This window comes from Etheostoma cragini, chromosome 6 (genome assembly GCF_013103735.1).
Source record: "Etheostoma cragini isolate CJK2018 chromosome 6, CSU_Ecrag_1.0, whole genome shotgun sequence".
NCBI lineage: Eukaryota > Metazoa > Chordata > Actinopteri > Perciformes > Percidae > Etheostoma > Etheostoma cragini.
Window position 1 is genome coordinate 17886822 of NC_048412.1, and position 19688 is coordinate 17906509.

The 19688-nt window shown below is 40.1% G+C and overlaps 3 protein-coding genes across 6 annotated transcripts in view; 2 read left to right on the forward strand and 1 right to left on the reverse strand.

Moving 5' to 3' along the window:
* On the forward strand, positions 1-3484 carry LOC117945867 (acidic endochitinase WIN6.2B-like). Its single transcript, XM_034873595.1, has 2 exons — positions 1-6; positions 2976-3484. Exons 1-2 carry the CDS (start codon positions 1-3, stop codon positions 3420-3422), a joined length of 453 nt encoding a protein of 150 aa, XP_034729486.1. The 3' UTR covers positions 3423-3484.
* The window catches only part of zbtb7b (zinc finger and BTB domain containing 7B), a 21710-nt gene continuing 5340 nt past the window's right edge, over positions 3319-19688 (forward strand). The window contains exons 1-2 of one of the 4 annotated variants that reach the window (XM_034875048.1): positions 3319-3562; positions 5589-5694. In XM_034875048.1, coding sequence (XP_034730939.1) covers positions 5593-5694 — 102 coding nt within the window. In that variant the 5' untranslated portion in view covers positions 3319-3562; positions 5589-5592. Of the gene's footprint in view, positions 3582-4426; positions 4643-5588; positions 5695-18762; positions 19025-19688 lie in introns of those variants that run through there. The other 3 variants (XM_034875046.1, XM_034875045.1, XM_034875049.1) reach the window with 3 other exon arrangements.
* The window catches only part of khdc4 (KH domain containing 4, pre-mRNA splicing factor), an 18379-nt gene continuing 16870 nt past the window's right edge, over positions 18180-19688 (reverse strand). Inside the window, exon 14 of the mRNA XM_034875051.1 lies at positions 18180-18264. Within this exon, the coding sequence (XP_034730942.1) occupies positions 18195-18264 (70 nt within the window). The 3' untranslated portion in view covers positions 18180-18194. The remainder of the gene's footprint in view (positions 18265-19688) is intronic.

The following is a 19688-nucleotide window of genomic DNA, read 5'->3' on the forward strand; positions in this document are numbered from 1 at the left end:
ATGACGGTAATGATGAAGGTGTATATCTAGATGTAAGAATAAAGCGGATTTAGATATCATCTTGTTGAGTGTGTTGAAGCATGAGCTTTGTGTGCTTGCGTGTGTGTTTTTGTTCTGTTTACATGTTTAATTCAACTCAAAATTAAATGTCGATGACTTGGTACTTTTGGACATTTGCAGAGCAGACTTTAACATTTTATTTATTCAAGGGGGAGTTTCACTGAGAGCAATGCTCTTTCTTTCTCGAAATTTACACTTAGGGTAAAGGGTCCTTCCGTGGGACACCTCACTATTGGCAGCTTTTCCCTTTCCCTACCCAGATTTATCTTGCTGGTCTGGAACTGTCTACCTTTTTGGTAACCTGTGGGCCATAATTGCCCACTTGACACTATTTTAGTGTAAAGCCAAACATGTTGGGAACCTCTGGCTTAAAATGAGTAAAGCATGAGCAGATCATATGTTTAGTAAATTTAAAATCTTAACTGTAATATTAAACTGTAATAACAACAAAAGTATTTTGTAACTATATATCTGTGAAAAGTACGTTTGGCTGGAATATTAGTGAAGTAGAAAGTAGTAATTTTAGTAATTTGGATCCTTTAATTTGTAAATTTTATTTTAGTTTGGATAGATCACCAGGATACTGAGAACCACTTGATTCTTGGCTTTGAAACAACCCTGGTGAATCAGATATGGACTCGTTTGTGATCGGACAGGATTTGGAACTCAAGAGGTTTGTCAACTTAACTTCAACAATGAGTGTGATCAAATAACTTCTTGTGTTAGCAACTGCTTGAATGGTTAAAAACTGTTCGCTCAGTTTCAGCTCTGGATCCCCAACACTAATCCTGTAGCTCTCAACAGAAGGCTGACACACTCACACCCAAGGTTCAGCTTGTGAAGGCAGGGACACTAAAATCTCTGAATGAATTTGAGGGCAAATTGGAGTCTCACGGATTCACCTGCCTCCTCCTCCCTTCCTGTAATGTTCTAACTCATTTATTTTACCTCTCCACTCTCATTATTGTCCAGTTTTTTTTTTTTAACGGTCCTTAAGTCCATACAGGCGAGTTATGAGTCATTAACATGCTGAATTTACACTTATTATTTGCACACTGTTTGAATAGACCCTGCTGAGTCTCACAAATCAGCATTGATTTGTCAGTAAGAGGATGATTGCCTTGTAGCTTTAGATAGGCTTTTGCTGTTTGGTAATTATACTGACATGTAATTAGGGGCAGAGGAGAGGCTCTGACCATGTTTCTACATTTCAACAGTGCAGAAGTAGAGTGGGTTAGTAGTGGAGGCCTCAGTTGAGCAGACAAAATACCTGCTGGTTTCACAGTGACCACTAGATGGCATTAACACTCTAATGATCAGATCAGCACATCAGGATGCAGGGGCATCTTACACAATTTATATATGTATCTTTACTGTCCATGAGAGAACAGGAGGGACATGTAGATGATGAAGAGGAGAAGCCACTGTGGAGCAAGGAAAAGTTTATTGATGAGACAAGCCTGAATTACCAGCCATGAATAGAGGTGGTGGGGGGGGGGGGATAAACAGGACTGTAATTACTGCTTTTCATTCTGGCTCTGAAATAGACTCAGAGGGAAGTCTTTTCCCTTGGTTGGAAACAAGCTAGACTCACAGAGGGTTTCAGCGGCTAAAATCTCACTCTTGTAAGTATTTTATTTCCCATCATACTATAGTGTTGCATTATGTGGATATAGCAACAATGTGTGTATACTTGTCCTGCAAATTCAATCCCTAGATTGATAAAGGCCTAATCTGCAAGTCATTCATCTACAAGTAGGCTAAAATCACTCTGCAAGTAATTCTGCTTTCAAACATGCTTTCTTTATGCTTGATGCTTGACTTTAAACTTTTAAACTTTTGAACCAACTTGGCAGTGGCACAGGAGGTTGCACATTTTGTTCCAGTTCAAAGAGTTTTCAGATTGTTTCATACAAATAGTTTTTGGAAGCCTGGAGAGATGAAAGTATCTAAAATTTCACAATAAATAACAGCATTTAAAAAGTCAGAAAAATGAACAGTGTTAGTGTAGCAGCATGTTTAATTTATTATCTTGTTTGTCATCTGGTAACCCCTCAGGTTTGGAACCACCGCTTTATAACAAACTAACAACCAGTTGCATCCATGGAACATGTGGTGCACATATAGCTTTACGTCTAAGTCTGGTAGCACAACCGCAGAAGAAGCAGAGATTTAAGGTTAGGGGGGTGGTCATAGGTGGGCTGGTTGCGCTCACCGCAAAATTATATATATAGACTTCCTGCACCCTCACTCAAAACCCACCAACACACACACACACACACACACACACACACACACTCCAGGAGCTACAATGGAGGAGGATGAGATTTAAACGTTGAAAAAGCGAGGTGATTCCCATGCTCATAACCACTTCAAACAGGATGCATTTAGGTATGAGTGTTCACAAAAAAGCAGTGAAATGAAGGCTGCAGTTTAGTGTCTGTGCTTGTGTCACTTTTCTGTCTATGGGAAGAAAAGGGTTTTATGAACAGGGTACTGCTTTTTTTTCTTCTTCTGCAGACCATATATTAGTTTATAAGCAATGTTTTTTTTCCTCTGATTTAAGTCATTTAAGAAAGTCCCTGGTGTTGCCCTTTGCTGCTCCTCACACTGGATGTGACACATCGTCTGTAAGAGTTTCATTTAACACAATAGGTTCCGTTTAACATGAATCATCTTTTTTGCCTTAGTCCAGCACCCGTTTGCAGTTTGCAGGCCTATATGCAGTAGGATACTTCCATTTCTCCATCGTGCCTCCCTGCACATGGCTCCTACGGGGATATTGCTGAGTCATGAATGAGGAGGGACAGTAGGCTAGGTTAAGTGTATTTCAACTGAAATTCTTTTGCATCTGACAGGTAGGCAATATGCAGATATCATTCAATCCGCCCCTTTATGCGCGGTGATGCCCTAAGGACAGTGGAGGAGGAGGAGGAGGAGGAGGAGGAGAAGGAGAAGGAGGAGGAGGAGGAGGAGGAGGAACGGGGTCTCCAAACCTGCCCACCTCTCTCCTCCCTCCGCCACCGCCACAGCGACAGACACCGCTTCTGGCCTATCGCATCAGAGTCGGACCCCCTCCGTCCTCTCTCTCCCTCCCTCACATCTCTCCTCTGTGCCCTGCCCACCCCGGCGGTCTCTTCTCCAGCCCTGTCAGAGCCAATCCGCGACTGGGTGTAAGTAGGGCAAGCCGCTTCCTGGTTCTCAGAAAAAAGGAGCTGGGAGTCGGAGTGGGCCAGCGGAGGCAGCACACAGGGGGTCAGAGCAGCCCAGAGAGCCGGCGGTCTGCGGAGACGAGACAACCTACAAGAAAAACGCCGACGTACGATTTGGCGAAGGTTAAAACCTCCTGGGTGTCGATCTGAGGACAAAAGCCGCGGTGACCCCCGGTGGAGAAGAATATACAAGAGCTGTGAGGATAAAAAAAGAAGAAGTAGGCAGGGTGGGACGGAATAATCCAGGAAGTGTGGAGGACGGTCAGGTGGGAGGCGACGAGTCTAAACAGGTGACACACCGGCACTCAGGTAACTACTTCACCTGAAGGCTGTCATTTGAATGCAAATTAAAACAGCAACAAGTTAAACATAATGTAGGATAAGTAGCCTAGCATGTTTGTTTGCAATGACAGCACTGGCTTGCCACAACCTATAGCGTCCCTCCTCCCCGGTTCTGATCGGGGTCACGGGAGGACTATACACGTCACAGGTAGCCTATCCGGTAGCCTAACTCACGTCTACATTAAATCCCTACATACACTGCGCTTTTCAGCTAGGCTTTGAAATGCCCAAAATGTAAGTGTGTGTGTGTGTGTGTGCGTGTGTGTGCGCGCGCACGCGCGCGCGTGTGTGTGCGTACGTGTGTGTGTCGGCGTCCAGGTGAGAGAGGGAGAGTAGGGTCGGCGGGTACATTTCTGGAGTCTGCTGCTAATTATAGCCGAGAACACCGGCTGACATCCAAAACCTAACCTGCTCTCACGCACATCACCTGCCTCTCCGCTGCTCATGGGCACGCAGAACACGCAGTGGATCTATGGGTTTTAGCCTCTTGCACCTTAATGATCTCCCTTCAGTGGTCTGTTAATTATCATCATCCTCTTCTCCTTGGCGCACCCAGTGTTTTAATTTAATCCGGTTACTGTTACAATAGGATACACTCAGGCTGTAATGTTGGGTTAAGGCTGCCTCATGGGTGGGGTGTGTGTGTGTGTGTGTGTGTGTGTGTGTGTGTGTGTGTGTGTGTGTGTGTGTGTGTGTGTGTGTGTGTGTGTGTGTGGTAGATGTGTTGCTGACTCGCCCCCCTAACAGACCGGCCTAACAAGCTCAACTGGCTTGGGTTTGGTTTCCCTGTCTCTTGGGCACAGCCTGTAAATCTTTAGCTGTCCATGTAGGTAGTTAATGCCTTATGCCCTCTAGGCTCAGGTGTTGTCGCCGCTTTTTTGTTTTTCAGCTCACCTCTTGGCCTCTGAGGGGCCTACACATTGACAACGGCCTGAGCTTGTGACCAAGGGGTTAACAGTTTGGAGAAGAGAAGTCCTTTTTGTATTCTTTTTGTTTCACTGTTTTCTTCCCTGTGTGCATGCCATCATGTGAGTGGACGTCCAATGCTCTCTTGTGCTAGGATGGCTTCCCACATATGGAAGAGCCATCAGGGGTTTGAAATACATTCTTAATGCCAGCTCTGTTTGCCCTAACTTTGTCTGCAACATAATTAGACATCTGTACTTCATCCCTCGTTCCCACTGTCCTGACATGACCTCTGTCCTGCTCTGCTTTCTACAGGCCTGTTTCTCGATGCTGATATCTCTTATTTCCCCGCTGATGCTTCATCATTTTGTGTTTAGTCTCAATCTGCACTTCAGACACATTCTCTCCCGAAGAAATGTTCTTAGAGATCTGTGGAACTCAACAGTACAGAACAGTATGCAGTTAATAACACTCCCCTTAAAGAGGTGTGTGTGTGTGTGTGTGTGTGTGTGTGTGTGTGTGTGTGTGTGTGTGTGTGTGTGTGTGTGTGTGTGTGTGTGTGTGTGTGTGTGTGTGTGTGTGTGTGTGTGTGTGTGTGTGTGTGTGTGTGTGTGTGTGTGTGTGTGTGTGTGTGTGTGTGTGTGTGTGTGTGTGTGTGTGTGTGTGTGTGTGTGTGTGTGTTTTCTCAACCTCACTGACTGTTGGAAAACTCATTTTCGGATGAAGTCAAAATAGGAAGCGGTTGGTTTCTGTCTTTTTATTTCTGGTCGTTTACAAGAACCCCCCTCTCGACCCCAAATTACATCTGCATCATATGATTTCTTTTGTGTGTGTGTGTGTGTGTGTGTTCATTCACATGCACTGTAGCTTCATCTAACCTATTTTACAAGAGAGAAGAAAACAAGTGCCTCAATTAGTCAGCAGTTTGTGCTTAGGTTACTCTATCAGTTCATAATGTCTTTGTTCACATAATTGGTGAATGCCTGATTCTTAGCCTCACTTTGGGGTGAATAACATTCAAATCAAATCAGGTACATTTTTTTAACACTTTTGTGCCTTTTTCTTTAGGTGTATGACCTCTGCTGATCTCCGGGCAGAGGACCAAAGAGGAGGGGGACAAGCGAGAGGCAGAATAAAGCAGGTCCCCATTTTCTCCTGGGTTTATGGACCGGAGGTAGGAATTACTCATCATACGTTATTGTGTATGTTTTGTAATAAGTCCCTGTCTTTTTCAAACACATTTTTATTTATGCTGTCAACCATTTTGGTAAGTTTTCTCAAAAGACCTGAGCCCATGGATGCAAAATGGGACAAAGATTATCTTAATGGTTTGGTATCCCTCAAACAAAATAGTTGGTACAAAGTGTCATCCAAACATATCTAAATGCAAATGTGTTAATACCTGCTCTAAATGGCCACACTCACAGGTGGCCATGCTGTCTAGGAGAGGGCAGAGGTGTTTGTATGTGATGTGATGTGAGGAATTGTACAAGTGGATATAATAGTGCACACTTTTTGACAGACTTTTGGACTTTTGGTCTCTTATTTAAATCAAGTGTGCAAGCTTCAACAACGTTTAAATCATAGTGATGTCTTTAAGAAACTTTTGGGAAACCAATCAGTGGCACAAATGCAGTGTGACCACCATACTGGGGTGATTGGTTGCAAAATGTGACAATATCCCACATTGGTATCACCAAATAGCATAAATAACATGCCAAGGTCCTAAGTCATTTTGCATGTTATCACTATGCAATTTTTGTTTTTCTCGTGATTTTGTCTCTACTACTCTACTACTATATTGTGATGTAGTCTAAAGAGCGGCAAAGTCTACTCTGCATAGGGAGAAGGACGGGGCGGGGCGGATGGATGGTTCAAACAAACAGGACTTTCACCCAGGAGACAGCAGTTTGTGTTCAGTGTGGAACCAAAAGTCAATTTTAACTTATTTATTTATTCATGTTGATTACTTAACTTTATTTTATCCCACTCCATGACATTTTGCTAAACATAACCACTCAGTTTTGTTGCCTAAACATAACCACGTAGTTGTGTTGCCTAAACATAAGCATGTAGTTTTGTTTGTTTGTTTGTTTGTTTGTAGTCACAACGTTGACTCCCAACTGATGATGTTAGGAAAGAGAATGGGGCATTAAATAAAATGTGTAGACATAACACCTGAAATGTCCTTAAAAGTGACATGCTATTTAAACACCTTCCCATGGATCACATGGTTATTCTACTGGAGTTTCTTTAATCTCCAAAAATACTTTCTTGTTATAAAATACATATCTCATCTTAAGTGTATGCGTTACATTAAGAAGAAACTTTATTTGTTTAGAAACTTTAATTATTCAGAAACTTTTATTTATGTCATTGGGGATTTCAACCAAATCAAAAAAAAACAATCAACATTTAAATTATATAAAGAACATTTGTAACCACACATAGTTTTAGTGTTGTAACATACTCCGCCACACAGATGAAGTTAAGAATAATATATTCAATTAAACTTCAGAGATTGTAATTTTTAAACGATTGATGATAAGTGGACGGAGATCAGTGGATTTTATGGACCTCAGCTCACTTGTTTGTCTGAGCTACAAATAACACAAAGAAGAGATGTACTGTATATGTATTATATAAATCATCCAGAACAACTAAATCTGTATCTGTTTTTTTCAGCTTGTCACACCATAGTTTACACCAGAAACACATTGTCGTGGGGGTCAGAACATTGTTGTGTTTTTTTTAATAGGATGACAAGAGAGAAGGGGCTTCATGAAAATATCATTGTCCATGGAATAAATATGAGCTGAATAAAGTGGTCAGGCAGTTAAATATTTTATAGGCAACCATGAGCACTATAACAGCAATTGGCTTTTAAAGAAACTTTGGGAATGAAGCCAAAAATACACTCTTGTCTCTTGACTTTAATTTTGGGTTTGTGATATAATCGCAACAAAGCAACACTGCTTTTGAGAAGCTGTAGAATGGTGTGTATTGATGTTAGTAAGAGTACCACCAGGAAACATTTCTCCAATGCCAACAATATAAACAGTTTTTTTAGCTTAAGGCTAATGTTATGCTAGCTAATTTATTAACATGCAATTATAATGCACCTGGAAAAAATAAATTGTTTGGATAATGATTGATATGATATACAGTATATATATTATTGATTAGCCAAAATCTCAATTTCTCATTCCTGTAACTAATACTGTACTTTATGAGAGAATATACAAATTATGGATAGCAAATGTAATGGTTTGTTTAACCTCATAAATAATTAATAAAGCAAATTACTGTGTTATTTCTCATGCACAGCATTCTTTCAGGCAGTTAATGCCATTCCAATTGTAGTTTCTGTTCAACAGAGAGAACCTATGGCTCAGAACATTATTTAGCCTCCAGGGTTCAGCACTTAAAGCTGGTCCACATACATCATTAGATCAAGCAAGGAATACATATTTTTGATATTTCTTTCTTTAAATGATCATAAACTTACTGAGAAGGCCCTAAAATTAAAATCTTACACAAAACACTCTTAAGCATCTCTTGATCATTTAAGTCTTTAATGTGAATGTGTATATATTCTTTAAAGAATATGACATTGTAGCATAATGAGCATCTCCAACCACACTCAATGCACATAACTTGTTAATAAATACATGTTGATAATATACATTAATGAAGTGTTAACCACGGGTAACTGTTCTTTAAGTAGCATCGTTGGGATAGGGTTTAAGTGACAGGTAGATGGCTTAGCTGATGAGATCATTAGCATTAATTGTTGAAGGTCTATAAAAGCTTGCTTTTCTTTCTTGCAGTTCTGCTTTTAAAGGTGAATTGTTGAGGGAGAGAGGTGATGAATTTTATCTCTAATTGTTCTAATTTTATCATTCAAGAAGCTCATGAAGTTGTCACTACTCAGAGCTATAGTAATAGATGGCTCAACAGAGCTGTGACTCTCTGTCAGCCTGGCTACAGTGCTGAAAAGAAACCTCGGGTTTCTTATTTTCTTCTATTAGTGATGAGTAATAGTCTGATCTGGCATTTCTGAGGGCCTTCATATATGTTTTCAGACTGTCTTGCCAATCTAAACGAGATTCTTCCAGTTTGGTGGATTAGAAAGTGTGTGTGTGTGTGTGTGTGTGTGTGTGTGTGTGTGTGTGTGTGTGTGTGTGTGTGTGTGTGTGTGTGTGTGTGTGTGTGTGTGTGTGTGTGTGTGTGTGTGTGTGTGTGTGTGTGTGTGTGTGTGTGTGTGTGTGTGTGTGTGTGTGTGTGTGTGTGTGGTGGGCAAGTTGGTGTGACAAATCATGTGACTTTGGCTTTGCTGAAGTATGACTGGTGTGACAACCATGTGTCCGTGAACTGGAGGGTAGGGGGAAGTGACATTGAGTGGTCTGTCAGGCGAGGAACACACACACACGCACACTTCCAACGCACACTTGCATACAGACACACGCATACAGACACACACACATATATATATATATATATATATAAACATGCATGCACATGGTTCCAGGAAATGCGTTAATTAGGGCATGTGAGCCCATATAAATTCCCCCATTTCAGACATGGGTCTTTCAGTTTCATACAAACCGACTGAGTGGGAGGAAGGTGGGGAGAGAGAGACAGAACGGGGGAGGGAGAATGGGAGATGAAAGAAGTAAAAGTTTTTGCCCCTAATATTTGAAGGTGTCTCACCTTTTTTCTCAGGCTTTTTGCCCCTGTTGCAAGAACCGTTATTCAGAGAAAATCAATCTATTCCCTACTCTTCAATTAACAAGGAGAAATTACACCTCAGTCAAACTGGTGTGTCATCAAATGCAGGAAATGGGGCTACACTTCTCAAGTCAAATATATTTTGGTCGATGGTTTATTTTCAGTCATGGCAATTGTATAATCATGTAACTTATTAGTTTTATGATTGGAAGTCCCCTTTATTTAAACATGTGCATAAACCATGACCATGTGCCTTTGACCTTGACCTCTGCACAAACGCCGCGTTTTCACCATATATGGCAGTTGTTTCCCCACATCGAGGCGGTAATGCCACAGGGGTGACTACATGGTGTCCATTATCCAGTCTGCTGCTACTACAGTTGAGTCTTGCCCCCACTCGATCTGTGTCAATAGAGGAAGTTATGTATCTACCATTTCCTCTTTTCAGTCATGAGTTTCTGTAGCATTTGACAGCCCTCCTTCGCTCTCGACCACCAGCCTCGCATCCCACGCCACCCAGCATTAACCAGTTTGGCAGGTGGCCATGACTCTTCTTCTTGTAAAGAGTCAGAAAAGAGTGAGAGAAAGAAAACAGGCCGCAAAAAAGCTACAGGCTGCAGGAGTGATCATGATTCAGCTCTTCGAGTAACAGTGCAATTGTTTCTGTACACACTGAGCGGGCGGTTATCATAAATAGGTACAGTGAGACAACACTTCAAGGAAAGTGAGAATAAACACCCAAACATGAGCAGGCAAGAAGAGTCATTGCTGTTGAAACTGACCCCTTTCATGTGTGATGTTCAAAGGGGAAATCCAGCAGCAAATGGAGGCCTTTATTCCATCCCTTTTGGAGAAAAAAGAAATTTTTGGAATTATAAAAAAAACTAAAAAATAAATGCTATTGTTGCTGAAGGGACATATGACACATCATGTTTATAGACCAAACTTCTGTTATAAAATATGTATTTCTTTTATACATTTTTCCTTCTTTCCTCCCCTTAAAAAAATGCTCTTCAAACATCCTTCATTCAGACTACGATTTCACTGTGAGACGTCCACCAGGAAGAGAAGTTATGAGTTATCTGTTGTTCTAGCACATACCCAGCTGTTGGGTTCCTGACATCGCAGTAGTTTGTCAAAGTTATTCTGAAGGTCAGATATAGTTAATGTATTGTAAATCCAGTAAAAATGTAGTCCACTACCATGCCATTAAACCTATTTATCAGAAAAGGTGACACATACTGTATTTTACTTGTTTAATTTTTTTTTTTTTTTTTTTTTTTTTACTTCTCTCTGCTTCTTAAGATCAGAAAAGCTGTTTACTTTGTCTCTGTCAGAGCTGTTTTTGCTCTTCATCTGTGTGTCACTTTGTCTTCCATTTATCTCTTCATCTGTTCTATTGGCCGATCATCTTTACTGAGCACAGGAAGAGGAAACTGATCGGATCAGTTAGCTTTGCGACATTTCTCTCTGTTGTGTGTGTGTGTGTGTGTGTGTTTGTGTGTGTGTGTGTGTCCAGTGCTTTTGCAATATCTTACGCCAAAGCGGGACGTCAATTGTGTAGGAGAGCAGCAATTGTTGAGACCCTGCCAGTGATGTGGCAACTCAAGACACAGCACATGCACAGAAAAATGTTTAAGTTGTTCCAAACGTGTTCTTATCAACAGATATGTGCAAATTAGAAGCTCAGTTGAAAAACTGATTCTGTTGCTTTCTGCAGCCACAAATCATCTTTCTTTGGTTGAAGACATTTAATCCATATTGAATACATTTTTTTTGCAATTATGTTTTGATTATTTTAATTAAGATATTCATAGGACAGACTTAACTGCTATTTGAATACACACTGAGAAACTGTACACATCATAATGTAAATGCTCATCTTTTGTTTTACACTGCCTCATCTCTAAAACAATCCCCCATTTTCTAGTCTTATCGACTACTCAATAACTTCTACATAGTAAAAGGAACCATTCATTTACACTGTGGCTGAGACTGCCATATAAGGTGCCACCTGATAGATAGATAGATAGATAGATAGATAGATAGATAGATAGATAGATAGATAGAGATTTCTATTGTGCCCAAAAAATGGGAAATCCAGTGTTGCAGCAGCAAAATATCAGATACACAGCACACATACAGAACATACATGACATAACAGGATACAATATATATGAAATAATAATAGGATAGAATATAAGACCAAATAATTTAAAATATATACAAGTCGGAAATAAAAATGTACAACTGTTTAACCATTATTGATAAAGCTGTAACAATAGGTTTATCTATTGTGCAAGGTGCACTTAGTTAGATAAACATTTACTTACGTCTACACACTGAGGGTGCAGCATAGGGAGCAATTCGGGGTTCACTGTCTTGCCCAAAGACACTTCAACATGGGACTGCATGGCCAGGGATCGAACCACCAACCGGTAGACCACTGCCCTGCCCCCGAGCCACAGCCGCTCTAGATAAGAAGAAATGACATACTGAGAGTCGTATCTTCCAAACATCTCCAGGCTTACCCACACAGACATATAAGTGCACGCACAGTAATCTACACTTACAAATGCATACACATACAGTACATGCACTTATAGATTTGTATGTTGCTGTATGGGAACTTTTTAGCTCATCCTACTTTTGTGAAATTTATTATTTTAAATATTTAGAGTTTTTTGCAGCAGCAATTTGTGTGCATTTACGTGTTATATTATTTTGCTAAATGTTTGATTGAGTGGATAAAAGATGCGGCCTCAAAAGCAGTTTAAAAAAGGTTATATTTTAATCGTTGACAAAGGGATTTTAAACTGCTATTGAATTAGATTAAATTAGATAGTTGGTTATTCTTGGTATGTTGTCCAACTGTAAATGCACAAATGCTTACATTTTGTATATATATATACACACACACACAAACACACACACATATACAGGCTTGGAAAAAACTGAGGTTACTTTTATGAATGTTCTTCACAGTTTATGGGTATAAATTCTTTTACGAATTACTTACTACATTGTATTTCAATGTCAAACAAACTATTCAGCAAAACATAGAAAATGACAGCATGTCAGAAAACGAAAAATGTCTTACTATCTTACAGTAATTATTGAAAAATTAACATACCCTTTTTTAAAGCAACATAAATATATACTGTATGTCATTTCAGTAGCACCCTGTATAAACAAAAAAGTATGTTAACGGGACAGTACTTGTTTTAATTTTATACAATGTTTTATTTCTGTGTGCATTCTAGATGAAAAGCCGAATGTTCCTCCCTGGCCTTTTATAGTTTCATAGCCTAATCGGATTTGTATTGCGAGATCATTAGAAATGTATCTGAAAATACAAATTTGTTTTCAAAACTGTTCCGAATATAATATTCGTAATCCAATCATTTAAAAAATGTAATCAAGAAAGAATTCATTTAGTTTGCTCTCCATGTAAATGCTGGGTGTAAAATAACGTTAAGCTGAGTTTCTGCTCCACGATTGACACCTACACAGCTCATCTGTTGTGCCACGGGCCGACGTGTTAGTACACCCCCGCTCAGTTACAGCAAGAACGCTGATAAATTACTGTACATTTGACTGCGATGATACTTTATCACTCTTTGGTTGCTTTCATTACAGTTTTTCACATGCAGTGGAATCAGTTGTCTCAGAGGAAATGTTCCTCGGCTTCATCAACTCACATGAGCTACTCAGGTGTATATAATTATTCAATTATTTGTATTGGTTCCTTCAGAACAAACAAACACCAACACAAACAATCAACTTCCAACATCCACCGGAGGTTGGCAAACACAGATAGACAAAAAAAAAGTACCACCATGTAAATACAAATTTACAGAGGCATAAAATGCAGTGCTTACATTAATGATACTAAAACAGCTCATAGAGTATATTAAAGTCAGTAAAAACCACATGCGCAAAAACAAATTTTCTCTACCACTCTTACATTTTAATTGAGGGACAGTGATGAGGTGTGGGTGTGATTCACCCACACCTTGACACTCCACACACACACACACACACACACACACACACACAGTTTTTCAGAGTGTTTGGAGGGGGATAGAAACTGCTGACCCGATAAGGAACTATAAGTCAGAGTAGAGTGCGAAACTACGGCGTCAGTATGCCTCCTCTGGCACATCTGTGTGTTGTCCATCTTAGCGTGAAACTCCCTTTTGGTGATGCTAATGATAGAGGTAACTGCTACCACATCTCTCCCTCAAACATCTGCACACACACACACACCCACCCACACACATGCACACACACACACCTGCAAGGATTCTTGCTACTTCCTGTCTCTGTGTGCATGTGTTCACCTCTTGCTCTGTTTATCTCCCAGTCGTCATGTCACTGCAGCTCCTCTCCCTTCTCTTTTTCTGTCTCCCCCTTCCTCTCCCCTTGTAACTCAACTCTGTCTTCTCTTGTTTCATGTCACCTCGCTAACACAGATTGTTCGAGGTCGGGACTAGATTTTCCTGTCTTAACCTCCCCTCTTGTCTGCTTTTTATCTCTGAGTATCTCACTACACCCACTCCCCATTCACTCACTCTCATGTGTTCTCCTCCCCCATACCCTCCTTTTTCTTGTGTGATTTCTAAGAACATGTGTGTTTTTAGAAAATATACCTCCCTCATGTTCCCTTTGTTGTCTCTTCTCAAATCTCGTACCTTTTTCCTCTTTCAAACCTCAGATTTATTTCTTTTCCTACTCCTGTCGTCTTCTAATTTCACAGTCACAAACATGGAAGACATTTTACACATTACACTTGTTTCAGAAAAATAAGCACAACATTCTTTTGTTTTCATTTTTAGAGGGAAATAACTTTACTGAATCATCACTTTCAGAGTGGTCACATAAAGTCTCTTCAGAACCAAAAGCTGTAAGGAAGAAGTATCTTTATATTACTTTTTATACTCTATGATGTGTAATATGGACCTGTATCTGCAATAAAGCTTTATTATTGTAAAAGAATGACAAAGAAGTGGGCAAACATGGCAACATGGAGTCTTGTGAGCAAAATTGCCAGTAAACATACTTACTCTATGTGTGTTAACTGTAGTTGCAATTTTTATTTATTTATTTAAACGTAAAACAATTAATAAGAGTGATGGTACAGTACGTTGTGCTGCACAGGGTGATATATCAATATAATCTATGGGGATTTGCAGCAAAAATTCTGTAATTTCCTCGTCCTAAAGGCTAAATTACAGTGAAATATAATTATTTTCTGCTGTGATTTAATATTTGAAATTGAGTAAATTGAGAAAATATCTTCTTAAAAGCCTTAATATTCATCCCCAAAATATTCTTGATTTACTAATACCAAAAAATACAAATTTCATACTGTGATATTAGATGTCAGTGCTGCCCTTAAATAGATCATTTATGTAAAAAGACAACTGTATTAACATAAACTTCAGCTCAGAAGTTGGTGAATATTATCTGACAGACTGTATATAGGTGCACCCAAATGTCTTGTCCCAAGTGTTGATAAGCTGATAATCCTCCTGTAGATCCACATTGGTGTTCAGTTCTGTCATGCAAACTGGCTGCTGTTGTAGCTCGGAGTGGAGAGTTTGTGGTGTGTGAGGGCGAGGGGATAAGGGCCTCTGCTCTGCCAGCCAAATGAATAATGTAATGTGTTCTTGGAACTAAGACCACAATGTGCGCATGCGTTCATGCACACACAGACCATATAATGCCCCAGTTACATAAGGAGGGCTCCGTTGCAGGGTCTAACTTTAATAAAAGACAGAACTTCTTAATAGCCCGCTGGACTTCTCCTTTTTTAAATTCCCTTTTATGTCCTGTCATGGCAGCGTGCAATCATTCGAATTATCATGATGGCGTCTCAAGTCTTGTCTCTGACAAATTCAAATGCAGATTCAAATTTTCCCCGGTTGCATCTGTTTTTATATCTCCTGGTAGGATGCAAATGTTCAGTCCGGAGGGGACTGTTGGGACGCAGAGCTGGTGGAGCTTGTGTTTTAGGTCCTTGTAAAGACGACCTGCAATTTTAGAGGACCTGGATGTGTCAACTTGTGTAGTTTTGGGGTATATTTATTACTTAAATGTGAAGGTTTTGCACTTTGATAGTTCTGTAAGAGTACTCCACTGGGTACAGTTTTGGTTTGGCAGACGTGTGTACTCACATCTCTTCTCATCCCCCCTGTTTCCTCCTCCCCTACTCTTCCTCAGAGAAGGTGTCCCAGTACCACACTACCCCAAATAAAAGAGGTGTAAAGAGGGTGAAAACTTTCTTTAACCCTTAAAATCACGTTTGTCACAGAGAAGAAAAGTGGTGAGAGGAAGACGAGTGTGTGGAGGGGAAACGGTATGAGCTTTTACTTTCCATGTGTTTTTTCATTTTCTTGTTTTTCTGGCGCAGTGGTAGGTAAGCATCATAATTTGTTACGGTGTGGTTCTGAATAGCGCCTCAAGGAGTAGGTTTTATCGGAATGATTTGCTGAACAGAATGGACAACTGATCCTTATTTGTGAGCATGTTACAGTAATAAGTACATTTGTTTTCTGTATTTGAGTTGCTACAATGTTTAGAAATGTATCTCCATACAGGCAACATAGCATTTGGGCCACAAAAACGCAAAATGCTGCTGCTAAAAAAAAAAGTCTGCTTTTAAAAATTTAAGTCTTATTCCTTTCACGTTCAATTTTAATTCATGGCTTTGTTCAAGTTGAAGTATTATCCCTATTCTCGGCTTAAGTACTGAGTATGAGAGTCGTGAAAAAGTCATCACACCACATGCAACCAACCGTACATGCTCACATTTACCAACATACACACACACACACACACACACGTTACAAACACACATGTACAGGCACTGTGGAAAACATCTGACATCAGAATTCATAAAAGCATTTCTCCTTCTCTCTCTAAGCCGCAGTTTTCTGTGAATAGTATAAAGTCATATTTTCCCCCTTAGCGCTGGAGTCTGATATAATTGAGGTGGACTGGGAAAACATACAGCTTTTAACGGAAAATAAGACCCATAAAAATAACATAGTAGTTCTAGTTTCAGTCACAAACTGTGAACGTGTACAGAAGGATTTCATGATATAGACGATGGATACGCTAACCTGCTTTTTTACTAAAGAATACATCTTTGTGTGCAAGTTTGGTCAATCCATGCTGTAATTTTTCCTGGCCTCCACACAAATGTGTGTCAAAGTTATTTTGGGAGTAACACTAAGTAGTTGCAGTGGACAGTAATGGTGGATTTAAGTTTCTATTTCCTTTGTCAGTAAAAACGAATCTTCGGTGGATTCTTTTCGAAGCATGTTTTATTGATTTTTACAGTTGCAGTTTGAGCTTCATGACACTTGGCCTGACAGTTAGATAATAGGATTAAACATTTCCACATGTTATCATTATTTTTTAATAAGGTAACAAATTAATCCTTGTTGAGAGAGGAAGCGTGTGCACATAATGAAAGCAAGGGATGAGGAAGCCGTAGAGTTGCAGAGGAGGTGAATTCCTCCATCGTTGACAAAAAGAGTGGGAGGTGAGAACAAAAACCAAAAAAGAGATAAGTGCCAATTGTTGGAAGGATGATATCTTAACTATAGCATCAAATGCATAAAAAGTGGAAAAAAATGGCAGAAAAACACTTTTTTTGTGGGGACTTCAAATGACACACCTTAAGGCCAACTGTGATATCAGTTGTTTAACTTTAAGGTACTGATCCCTTATTAACATGAGAAAACGTACAATGATGTAATTATGTTTTATAATCGTAGTTGAAAATGGTCTCGTGAACTACCGTTATTTTGTTTGCAAGACAAACTGTGTTTGTGCCTGTGGGCTGCTTTTAATATTAGTAACCGTGTGTTGCAAGATTAGGCAGCTTATGCAGACATGTCCTTGGTTAGCAACAAAAAACAGAAACAAGGTGACAAGGAAGGAGAAGAGAGGATATACAGTGTGTACTTTGTGTGTGTGGTAGCGCATGTCATGATGTGTCAGTATTAAGTGACTCACAGACAGACAGAAAACTGATGGGAATCATTGCAACTTTGCAACTTTCCGAACACGCCTGTGTTCTAAAGAATATGAAATATGCCTAAAATAACAAGCTCGAACCACCAACCACCCATGATGCTTTTTTTTCTCCTCTGCGCCGGAAATTTAACCTGCGTTGTTGTGTGCTCCTCCTGAAACCCCTTTGTGTCTCACTTGTCTTGCTTTGTTTAAGATTTCTGGGTTTCACACTTTAGCGACTTTTTGGCTTATTGAGGGCATTTCATAAATTGGGCAAAAGCGACATATCGTGTATTTATGCACATGATAATTGTCAGCAACAATGGTTTTCCCGTGCATGCATTTAAACAATGATTAGCCTTTGATTGGGATCTTTAAATCTGACATTCAGGTTGGTTATTGTGTCTACTTACAATGAGACAAACTGTACGCATACAAGGTCAAGGAATGAATTTACACTTTGTCCTACAGAGGCTTAGGTGGTAAGTTGCTAATGGAATTTATTTCATGCCCTCAATGCTTTTTCTAGCATGTTATTATACATCTGTGTATAATGGAGGGCTGCAGCTTAAAATTCATCTAAAGATTTACCCATAAAATGTCAGGAAATAGTGAAAAACTCACTCGCAACATTCTGTCTACTATCCGAAACCCAAATATGTTCAGTTTACAATCGCATAAGACAGAGAGAAGCAGTCACTCCTCACACTTGAGAAGCTAGAACCAGAGAATTTATAGCTTAAATGATTGATCCATTATCAAAATGGTTTTGCTAGTATGGTGGAAATGTATAAATAACAATTGTGTGTGCAAGAGACAAAGCAAACGCATGCCCCTGACTTCCTTACTCTTGGTATCAGTGGCTGCCACAACACATGGCGTCCTTGTTGCCTTAAGTTGTAGAGATAACTCTTATTAAAATGCTTTGGCAAAAATAACAGTAAATATCTGTTGTAAAGGCCATGGTGTTATCTTATAAAGAGCACTATGAGGCGTTTAAAGAGCTTACTGCACCATTTTATCTCTGTGGTACGATTCAATATGGTTTAACTCATATTGCACCTACCTGAATGTTTGTTCCTGGGTGTAAAATGACTCATAACGCCAATATGATTTTGGTTCTTACATGATTGTTTAACTTTGACGTTCTGTGAGTTGACTAAAAAACATATTGGTATTTCTGAGGTGTTTTGGTTGCATGTGCCTGTTTCCTTCCTGCCAAACCAGTTCAACTAACGTGTGTGTGTGGTCTGAAGCCTGAAGGTTATTTATTCTAGATCATCTGCAGTCCTGCCATGATCTTAGCTACACCTCACCCCATCTACCTTTTGGCCTCTTTCTGAACAGGGAGAGGTCGACGAGGAGATGGTGTTTATCGGAAAGTGTTCGGAAAATGGGCCGTTGGGTTTTGGAGAGAGGGGGCGCGTAGGCGACCTGGGGGGGGAGGGTTATCTTGAATCTTTCTTCGTCAGCGTGCACCCTCGTTCTTCCTATTCAACAGGAAGGAGAATAAGTGACAGACTGTGCAAAAGAGGTAGACATCCCCAAGGATGAATGCTTAACCCCGACTTCTGACAAAGAGATCAGACCTTTAAGTTACATGTCTAAGGGTTGAAGGCAATAGGAAAGAAAAAAAAGTCTCTTTTCAAAGACCGCAAAGGGAGAAGAGCAAAAAGATGGATGCCGTGAGACAAACGCTACCTCGTCTCAAGCTGACTGTGCCCATGCCCATGAAGACTGGGAAGGTAGGATTAACTTGTGTCCAGGGGATGAGAAAAAGAACATTTGGGAAGTTTGACATCTGCAAATTGTGGAGAGGTATTTATTTAATTGGCTGTACTTTTTTCATATTTTTTTTCATTAAATGGGTGGAGTACATCTAAACAAGTATGTGTTTAAAATAGGTTGGCGTTTAGATCGTCACAGAACAGGTTAAATCTAACAATAGTGGGTGGGGGGAGCCACAGGTTGGCACGCAATGTGTGTAGGTGTGTGTGTGTGTGTGTGTGTCCGTGTGTGTGTGCGCGCACACTCTTGTGCCTATTGGTGTGTATTTAATAGGGTGTGTTTTGGAGCAGGTTAGTCAGGTGGATTTATCGTCGTTGTGCAGAGCCCTCTGGGCATTGTGTGAACACTGTTATTGGATGGCCAGGGGGCTGCCGGTTGCTATGGGAGGGAGATGATGGGCAGGGAGGGGGAATCTGGAGGGGGAGTTGTTTGTGGAAATTCTGGTCTGCTCAGGTGTGTGTGTGTGTGAGAGATATTGTTGAGCAGGTATAGTGTGGACTGGGTGAGGTGTGAGCTTAGGGAGCCAAAGAAGGGAGTTGTTAGGTCTTATTTCCGCCAGAACTCGTTATGTCTCAGAAAGAGAAATTAAAAAAATTATTGTTGACCTGCAGTACAGTATTA